General features: G+C 35.2%; 1 protein-coding gene across 1 annotated transcript in view; it reads left to right on the top strand.

Annotated features, from left to right (window-relative positions):
• Positions 1 to 8828, top strand: part of LOC117179836 (intracellular protein transport protein USO1-like) — a 24562-nt gene extending 15734 nt beyond the window's left edge. Inside the window, exons 2-3 of the mRNA XM_033371982.1 lie at positions 4613 to 4827; positions 5427 to 8828. Coding sequence (XP_033227873.1) covers positions 4613 to 4827; positions 5427 to 8332 — 3121 coding nt within the window. The 3' untranslated portion in view covers positions 8333 to 8828. The remainder of the gene's footprint in view (positions 1 to 4612; positions 4828 to 5426) is intronic.
• The last annotated feature ends 1962 nt before the right edge of the window (positions 8829 to 10790 follow it).

Below are 10790 nucleotides of genomic sequence, written 5' to 3'. Positions count from 1 at the left end.
GGCGCATACTTTGAATAAAATATTTGTTATCATTCTCTTGAAATAAATGTGTTTTTTTCTTGAAAAAATACCGGTTTCATATGTATACACCTGGTACAATTGCGAGCGGCCACGAGCGTTGGAAGTGACAACAGTCACCTCTGGATGTTTTCTTAGAACTACCATCTGCCACTCCACGGGTTTTTAGTCGCTCGCTTCCTGTTGATCAAGAAATTTTTTTACAATGCGACAGGTATTTAATAAAACTGCCTTCTGAGCTGCTGCCAATACCCTACTGACTCCTAAATGTTCAAGATGTTCAGTGCATCTTGCGTGCACATTACCTGTAGCCGAAATCACAATGGGATGAATAGAAGCATGATTCACATTCCTCCATGTGGTCTTTACTTCATGCCTTAACTCGCTATACTTGTGTATTTTGGTTGTATAGGTTGACTTCAAATTTCGGTTAAGCGGACAAGCAATGTCGATGATGTAGACTCTTCCAACTTTTTTTTCTCGCATCACGAAGTAATGATGTAATGTTCGCTTTCTAAAACAGGCATTGGAATGTATCTATAGAAGGGCATCCATTCTTTTAAGAGTGCTAGGTTTAGGGAAAGTTGTTGATGTATAATGCCCGCTACATTATTTTATCTGTGCGTATATTTTCTCTCAGCCATTACGCGACAGCCATCAATAATATGCTCGATGGATTCGTTGGTATCTCTACATAATCGGCACCGGTCAACCAGGTCTAGATGTAACACGTGTTTGCGATAATTCCTGGTGCTGACAACCTTATCCTGTATTGTAATGACGAATCCTTCCGTCTTTGGTTACAGAACATCCTTTCTTAGCCAAATACTAAATGCCTCACTATTCACTTCATTTTGATCTAACGTGTTGGGGTGCTCGCCATGGATGGCTTTCTGCCTCCATTGTATTTCTAATTTCTCTATGGTTTCTGCCCTGATATTCAAGCCCCTATCTGAGCACAAACTTAAGGGCGTGTATTCAAGATCCGCTTGACAGATGGTACTGTAAAGCGCAGCATTTCGTTTGCTGTTAAAATAGTCTCGCAAGTGTATAACTTGTGACTCACACAGTTCTTTGACATCTACAACGCCCTTACCCCCTAAATGGCGTGGTAGAACTACTCTTTCAATCGCTGAATTTCTGTGGTGCATCCGGTGCTTCGTCATTTCTACGCGAACAGTTCTGTTTAAATTTTCAAGGTCGGTTTTAGGCCATTTTATGAGCCCGAAGGAGTTCGTGAGGATAGGGATGGTATATGTGTTGAACGCCCTAATTTTGTTTGCAGAGTTGAGAAAACTCTTCATAATTAATCTGAGTCTCGTGATGAAGGCAGTCGTTAGGCTTGTCTTAACTATCGTATGTTGAATACCCTTAGATTCAAGAATACCCAGATATTTATATGATTCGCCTGAAGCCATTGCCTCGATGTCATTTTCGAACTCATTCTCTTACTCTGCAGTTCCTAATTCCGCTCTGATTAAATGCACTGTTCTACATTTATCTAGTCCGAACTACATGTGGATATTATTGGAAAACTGCTTTGTGACATCGATCACTTACTGCAGTTTCTGGCCTGAACTAGCGTACAGCTTCAGGTTCAAAATACCATGATCAAAATACTTGATTCTTGCACCCCAGAACCTCATCGCATCACTTAGAAATTCAATAATGCGCGGGCAGATTTTGTAAAGTTTTAAGACTTCAAGCAAATAGTCATGCGGCACGGAAGGAAACGCTTGCTTGTATTCAATTTATGCCATGTGTAGATTCCTTTTATGCTTACGAGCTTGAGTCCTGGCAACAGCGTCTATAGTGACTAGATCTTTACAGTCTCGTGAGTATTTACAACATCCTTTTTGTTCTTCTGTAAGAATGTCATTCTCGTCGCAATGAGAATATACCTTATCTGCAATGATAGCTGTAAGACATTTATAAATTGTTGGAAGACAGGCTATAGGTCGAAAGTCAGATGGATTTTGAGCGTCTGGTTTTTTTGGTATCATATACGTAATACCTTGGAGCATAAAACCTGGCATCAGATCTGGGTGTTCAATGATCTTCTGAAAACACCTTGCCAACGCAAGATACAAACTCGTCAGGTACTTGTACCAGAAGTTGTGCATCATGTCCGGACCTGGAGTTTTCCAATTACTTCCCATTTTCAAGACCGCTGAAACATCTAAAGCTGCTAGTCATATCTTCCAATAGAGGGACTTCGGTGCCTTGGTGGTTATTTGGCTTTACTCTCAGTTCTCGATAGAACCTTCTTTCATCTGTCTGAAAGTTTTGATCTTGTTGCCTTCGTGCATTACTTTTCTTGTACCGGCGCAGTCTGGTAGTAAGATCATCAAGTCTCTGTCAGCTTTCTGGTTCTACTTCCTTTTTTATATTGATTTAATCGACCCGATTTGCACCTTACTTTGCTGACATCCATATCCAACCTGATCTTCCATGGTGGATTTCGATCCTCTGCTGGGACAAAAACTGCATTTGCAGGCCTAGTTTTCCGGCCCAACGTTCTAACGGTTGACACAGTTGCACAGTATTCCAGAGTTTGCACCTCTAGCGCAGTTTGTGCTACGTTCAAATACGTAGGTAATACCTTGCTGTCGAGATATGCTATTAGTGCACGCAGATCATTTGTGATGTTCATTTTGGGCAGAGAATGCCTTAGTGTTGGTTCTACATATCTGAACTCTAGTAAAACATGACCAAAATACCTTTCCAGGTGCTGTAGTTTTTCTTAGATTTCCCTATCCACATCATCGTTAGTAATATCCGGATGTGGTTCTAAAGGATCCGGTGCATGATGCTCATTATCCCTAGCACCTATGCCTTCAGCATCAATCAAGTCTTCGTTATCCACATCTTCCAAGGCGAGCTCATGAATAGGAAGCTTCCGTTCCACTTACATTTTGATAGCAGCTATTTCAACAGCCTAAAGCAGTCTGTTTACAGATATTGAGCGTTTTTGATCTGCCAGATTCTGCTCATTTATTTTTGTGACTAGCTCTGGGTATTTAAGTATAAAGAGTCTATGATGTTCTCTCCTCACACTTTTCCCACATTTCTCTGCCAAAAAATAAAGGCGCATAACATCTCTGTTCATATGGTATGCCCATTTTTGTCGCTTTTTTGGTTGCTGAACCTCTGCTTCTGCCTCTGGTTGTATAAGGTCATCCACCTTTCTCTAACTGATGATCATTACCGTCGTCTTTCCACGCCAAATCAACCTGTTGTTTAATCTCCATTGATCGGTCTTTTGTAATATGTAGATTAGTCCTGATGTCCTTCACCTTAGCGATAAGATCTCTTAGTGCGACTTTTTGATTTTTGTATATTAGGATACTTTGCAGCAAATTTTGTTCTTAAATTGTATCCTTTTTCCATTTTCGTTTCAAACTTCGCACTTTCGTAATAGAGAAGCACCAATTCCTCTTTCATTGTGGTATCCCAATTGATGCTCTCCCACGGTATTTCTGTCGAGGTGGTTGGCTGCAAATAGCTAGTGCTAGCCAAAGCATCCTCAGCAGGCACAGTTGATGTTGCACTGCTTACCGTTTGTCGCAGATGTTCTTGCTGGCCAGCTGTTTGATTAGTGAGATCTGCCTGACCATCTCGCAGCGCACCATCGCCACCGTCCCGCATGCTGTGGCCCCCAGCTGTGACTCCAGGGGCGCCCCGACGATCCTCGGGAAGCGACAAGCGTTTCAAAATCTTTAATATATCCTCCATTTTTCATTGATGGGTTTTGGTGTTCTACTTAGTCCCTCTCCTCTTCGTTATCAGCCTATTTGGCATGGGAAACCCTGTCAGTAGCAATGCTATCGACAACATTGCCGTCAAAGTCATGAGAGAAGAGCTCAAGCCCTACCGCGAAATCAACGCGGAACTTTAAGATTAACTATTTAGATTAACTATTATTATAATTACTATTATTATTGCTATTATTGCTAGTACTTTAGGTATTTATGGAGTAAAATAGGTCAATTGAATTTTTATGTTATAGCTTATATGGTGTACGATACAGCCTTATAAAAGACAACTTTTTTCCAATAAATGTATCCACATTTGTCAGACATATTTTAGAAATATTGAATAAGAATTTACTTTTCCCATTTATTATGTATTCATTAATAATTTTAAGCACTAAATTTTGATTGTAAGTTACGGAAAAGATAACTTTCTTACTAGCACAAAGGAGGATATTATATGTTACATTTTTTCGAAAAAGTTATCACTACGTTATTATTATTATTATTTATTTTTATTATTTTATTATATTATATATTACTCTAAACAACGACGACGCGCTACTTGAAAATTTTAGGCGCCATGTCCCCTCTAGTATAATTGTTTTTTGTTTATGTAGTTAAAATATGAGATTAAACAATTCATTTTTATAGACGTATTATGGATCCGGCGAAAACCCAAGTTGTTTTAAAACCCTTAACCGATTTGTCTCAAACACGGATAATACTTTTTTTCTGGGAACGAAAATTAAATTTTATAATATACAAATGCGGCCCGCCCTAATGGGCAATCTTATATTGGGCATAATATTTTTTATACAATAGTACAAATTGTGTTGCAGCAAAAAAATCTGTATTGAGCCATGGAGAATTAGTTGTGGACACAACTTCTGCAAAAAATGCATCCAAGATTTGAGAAATTTGGGCCGCAATTGTCCAAGATGCGTTCTACAACCAATTACACGCCGAGGTGTTAGACAAAATGAGGAATTGGAAAAAGTGATTATTCAGTTTCACAACTTGGAAGACGCTTTTCAAGTTGACACGCAATTCAATGGTAAATCTATATGTGACTTTTATGTCTCTTTGATTACAAATATCTTTTTTGACAGCAATGCGAAAAAAATTGGAAATTTTCGCGAATCTTATTTTTTCATTCACGTATTCTGAATTTGAAGTGCAAGAACTTGAAGTAATAATTTTTATTTTCCCTTTTTTTATTAAAAATAGGTAAATTTGAAAGTATATCAGAAATTGTACAATTTATAAAAAAGTTTTGACATTAAACGTTTCAGTATCGAAAGTTTTAAATATTTTTTATTTTGAACGATAAGGATATTTTTTTTAATTTAGTAAGTTTAAATTTGTAATTATTTAGCTTTTAATATATTTCAGTTTAGAATGGCTGATTCTTGAATACTTCTACAGTTAAAAGTCTAAAGTTAAAAGTTGATCAATTTGAAGAATTGAGTTTTTTAAATTTTCTTATTTTTACTGATGCCTTGAAATTTTTCTCGGAATTCAAATCTGGTAATGAAATAGATAATATTAATATTTTAAGTGAATAGATTTTTGAAATTGGATTTGGAGATTTTAATTTTCTTTGCAACTATAAATTCTTCCTCACATTTAAATCGTATTTTTTTTTATTTTTAGTTACCCAAGACGGGTTTGTACCTTCGCACATTATCTATGGGTCAAAAAGTTTTGAGCACAGTCTCCCCAAGTCTCCGTTAAATAATATAGGACCAACATCGGGACCAGACTCTAACGTAGCGCATGGGAGAAAAAACAGTGTTCCAGAAACTGAGTATTTTCGAAGATACAAGAGTTTGACTTTTAGGAAGGATCGAATTCTCAGTGACAAATCGCCAACTAGGAATAGTGAAAGAAATTCTGTCGAAGATGAAGTTGGTGGTTTTCAGGGTGAAGAAGAAGATCTGAGTCTTTCCCATCATACATCTGAGCATAAGAGACTTCTTACTGAGGAGAAAGAATTCAGAAAAGTAGCAGATGATGAGGAACAGGAACAGGGTAATGAAGAGGAGCAGAATGTTACAGAAGAACGAAGTCTTAGATTTTCAACTTACGAACCTTCTCAAACGGAATTTGATGAAAGTCTTGGAAAAAAAAGTGAAGAGGAGCAGAATGGATCAGAAGTACGAAGCCTTAGACTTTCAAGTTACGAAACTTCCAGAATTAAATCTGATGAAAGTCTAAAAGAACAAAATGAAGAAGAGCAAACTGTTGTAGAAGAACAAAGTTTTAGACTTTCAAGTCAAGAAGCTTCTCGAAATGAATCTAATGAAGGTCTTGAAGAACAAAGTGAAGAAGAACAGAATGGATCAGAAGTACGAAGCCTTAGACTTTCAAGTTATGAAACTTCCCGAGTTGAATCTGATGAAAGTCTTAAAGGAAAATATGAAGAAGAGCAGAATGTTGCAGAAGAACGAAGTCTTAGATATTCAACTCACGAACCTTCTCAAACGGAATCTGATGAAGACCCTGAAGAAAAAAATGAAGAGTGCCAGAATGTGATAGTAGAGCGAAGTCTTAGACTTGCAAGTCACGAAACTTGCCGAGTTGAATCTGATGAAAGTCTTGAAGAACAAAATCCAGAGGAACAAAATATTGCAAAAGAACGAAGCTTTACACTGTCAAGTCACGAAGCTTCTCGAAGTGAACCTGATGGTCTTGAGAAACAAAATGAAGAGGAGCAGAATGGGTCAAAAGAAAGAAGTCTTAGCCCATCAAGCCACGAAGCTTCTCGAACTAAATCTGATGGCCTTGAAAAACAAAATCCAGAGGAACAAAATATTGCAAAAGAACGAAGCTTTACACTATCAAGTCACGAAGCTTCTCGAAGTGAATCTGATGGTCTTGAGAATCAAAATGAAGAGAAGCAGAATGGGTCAGAAGAACGAAATTTCAGTCTGTCAAGTCACGAAGCTTCTCGAACTGAATCTGATAAAATAAGTCTTGAAGAACAAAATGAAGAGGGGCAAGGCTCACGTCATGAATCTGATCAAGTTGAATCTGACGAAGATGAACAGACTGATTTTCTAGAAGAAAGTCTGAGATCTTCAAGTCACATTTCTGATGAAATAGAACCCTACAAAGTAGAAGAAATTTCAGTTAAAAAGGATTTTTCTTCGGGCAATGAACTTCACACACAAGCTATGAATATAAAACCTCTAGAGAACTTTGAAATATCTGATTCAAATTTACATAAGAGTAAAAGATTTAATCCATTTCCTGGATTGGCAAAAACTACTTCGCAGTCCAATGTAGAAACTAAACCTCTCGAAGAATCCATAATATTTCTAGAATCTGCAGTTGCTGAAAAGAAATCTTCAAATTTAAATGAAACCGTTGTTCTAATTTCTCCTCCTACGTTTAATTCTCAAAATTCCCACAAAATATTTGACAGGAAGCGAATGACACTTGATCGAGTTTTAACTCCTTCAAAGGCAGCTAAACTAAAGAAAATTAGGAAAAGGGTGCTTTTTCTTTACTGTGGGAAACTAAATCGTCATTATAAGTCCTTGGTGGATAAAGATATTGTGACAATATTGTCACCAGGTGAGATAAAAAGTAATCTCGCAAAGAAGAGTCCGATGAATCGAAATTTATTAGATTTCGGTTTCAAGAGATTGAGAGGGAATTTTAACCCGAATTCTTCAAAGATAAACGAGAATTCGCTCTTGGGAAAAAGAAAAATATCTGTTTCAGAAGCAAAAAATGTCGTCAAGAATTTGACATTGGATAAAGGAACTCAGAATTTAGATGATGTTTTTTTGAATCACAGTGGTACAACCGAAGATCTCAGTGATTTTCGAAATAAATTGGAGAATGATTTGAATAAACAAAAACCGTCTGGTAATTCTAGAAATAGATCTATTATTTCTGAATCTGAATTGACGACTGAGAAGTTAAGCGCAAGACAGATAAGATTGGAAAATCAAAAAGCTGGTAAGTTCCTGAATTTAGAGTTCAACAAGAGAAACAGAGTAGAAGAACAAAATCAGCTTAAGGCTCAGCTCTTTTCTTATGAAATGAAAACAGCCCAAATTTTTCCACAGCTATTCGTAAATATAATTGAGGATTCTGATCAAAGACCAATAGAGCAATTAAGAGCTTCTTCTGAAGATGATATGTGTGAATCCTTCCATATCGAGAAATTTTTGGCTTTTAAGAAAGAAAGCCAGGATGCGTGTACTTTCGAAAATAGAGGAGATGATCGCGTAGACGAAAAATTAATTTTCCTGTCGGACGGCTCACAAACTCCGAAGGAGTCATTATTTTTGCAGAATAAAAATGAACCAAGTGGAGTCATCACCTTACTGGCTGATGATGATGATGATGATGATGATGATGATGATGATGATGATGATGATGAGGATTCTTCAAAAACAGAGGATTATTTAGCGCTACCAGTAAAGCAGGAACATTCAACCCTTTCGGATGAATCAGACACCAACATAAAAACATCACGAAGAGTTCGGCGTACAAATGATAATTCTTTGGGCTGGAGGATAAAAAAGAAGATCGCTAAGAAATAGGATCACTGGAATGAAAACATTTTTTTTTATGTATGAATTTTAATCATTAATATAGAACTTGAATATCTCAGGACATTTCCTCAAAAATTAGAAAATAAAGAGTTGAAATTTGAGAATAAAAACCATTTTTCTCAATTATACATAAATACTAAATAATTAGGTATATTTAATAAAATAATTTGATTTATTGCAGAAGACTGAAAAGTTAGATTGTGGAAACGCGTCTCTAATAGAATCTGGTCACATTTCTGCAAAACAATTATGCACTTTAATTTAGCACTTTTAATTTATAGCAAATGTTAAGCGTTAAAAATATTTAACTTCTATTGTTCATGTATATTTTAAATATTTAAATAAATAACCTTCGTTTGGTGCCTTAGAAAGCACTAAAGATGGAAGCTTCAATCGTTTGTTAATTAAGTTTTTGTTATTTAAAAGTAACAGTGACCTTAATTTTTTTGTATTGATAATAATAAATTATGTGTTTGTTACTCTTTTTCCGCATTATTAATTTGTTTATTTTGAATAAACTTGAGGAATTTTCTAAAAAACCATAAACCATTTATTGCTGTTAATCCTATCTACTAACAGGGTTGCTACAGGTCAAGGAATGCAGGACATTCAGGAAATTAAAAATTAATCCAGGAATGGCAGAAGAAATCTGAAAGATTCAGGGTATTTTCGACCAATTGAAATTAAATTTGATTTAATCATTTTGCTCAACATGCAACATGTTTGTTGGAAAGTAATTCTTTATGGTAGAAAAATCAACTCTTTACATTCTCATTCATGAGAGTGTAATGAAATCGTCAAAATTTTTTATCTCTGTTTTTTAACGGATATTTACGTTTTGGCACTCACAGAATCCGAAAATCATAAAATTTTCTCGGTGTCTATCTATCTGCCAATCTCTCTGTTTATCTACGTATGGTTACCTGAATGTTGTAGTCATGCTAACTTTTGAAAGATTTGTCCAATCGAGTCAGCCTGTTACACGTCTTAAGGTCCCCAAATAAAGGTTAAGTTCGTTAAGTAGATATTTCCAACGAATAGTTTAAAAATTTAGAGCATTTTCAAAATTTTGAAAATTAAAAAAAAAACAGAACAAAATTTTACCCAGTTAAGAATTATCAATACACATTTCCACTAGATATAAAACACATGTATTTCGAAAGTATTTTCATGAAATTGCTTAATTAGGCAAAAGTTCAAAAAGTTGGATCATTATCAAAAATATGCCAATTTTGTTTTTAAGAGATCCGTAACTTTAAAGCGTTGTTTTTAGTAGATTTTAACAAATTACAAATTATCTTGATGAAGTTTTTCAATTGGACACAAATTATCGAGCGCCAAGCTCGAGTTTCGTAATGAGAATGTAATCGTCAAAGCCGTAGATGCTTTGAAAACCTTCTTTAAAGTAAAATCGAAAAAAATTCAGTTACAATTAATGGCTGTAACTCCTCAGAAGTTTAAATCACCGTCTTCGATTTAGGTTATAATATTTACGATATTTGAAAAAAATGTAGTTAAAGCGTAAGCACTATACGTACGATAAGGTAATATGCGCAGTGCGCAAATTTTTTGTTTAAAACTCGTAATTTTTGTTTTTGAATGTAAAAAACTTTATCTTTTTTTTGTTGAAAATTCGCCTTTTTTGGTAGAAAAGTAATCTCATTAGTAGTTGAAATTCCATCTTGTTGATTAAAAGTTAACTTTTCTGGTGGAAATTCAAGTATTTAAAAAAATACGTTTCTTTTTCAGTTGAATTTTCATATATTTTCTCAGATGGTTAAAAATGGAACTTTTTTATCGTAAATTCTACTATTGAGAGTTGTTCTTCATTGTAGATTTATCATTTTAGTTGAAAATTCATATAGTTGTTAAAAGTTCGTCTTTTTTGTAGAAAGATCATTTTATTAGTTCAAAATTTCATCTTTTTTGTTGAAAATTACTTTTTAACCTGAAAAACTTAGCTATTCCGTTTCTTGTTGAAAATTCCGATATTTGGGTGAAAAATCGTCTATTTGGTAGAAATTTCATCTTTCTGGTTGCAAATTAATTTCTTTGGTTAAGAATTTAAGTATTTTGTTGAAAAATCGACACTCCAAATATTTCTCTTATGATAATTTAGTCAAGAAAAAGTAAGGGGATTTCAAAATAGGGATTTTGTTGCAACCCTGCCTAAATTATTAAGAATTCTTGCTTCGATCTTTTTTTATTCTTGTGAGGAAATACCACGAAGGAATAATAAGGAGACTTAACTCCGTTCCCCCACTTGGCAATAGAAACATTACCGTAAGTGATACGCACATTAAAGGAAGATCTTAGATTTGAGTGCGCAGGTGCGCAGTTGTCCTCTTCCTATACATGGAAAAGTGTGCGAGTGAGAAAGTTTGTCAAATTGACGTAAGTTGAAAGGTTCTGTTTGTTTTGATGCAAGTGTCAGAAATGTCTTCTA

This window comes from Belonocnema kinseyi, chromosome 9, assembly GCF_010883055.1.
Source record: "Belonocnema kinseyi isolate 2016_QV_RU_SX_M_011 chromosome 9, B_treatae_v1, whole genome shotgun sequence".
In the NCBI taxonomy this organism is placed as follows: domain Eukaryota; kingdom Metazoa; phylum Arthropoda; class Insecta; order Hymenoptera; family Cynipidae; genus Belonocnema; species Belonocnema kinseyi.
The sequence above is the reverse complement of the archived record's forward strand: the minus strand, read 5'-3'. Positions and strand labels throughout refer to the sequence as shown.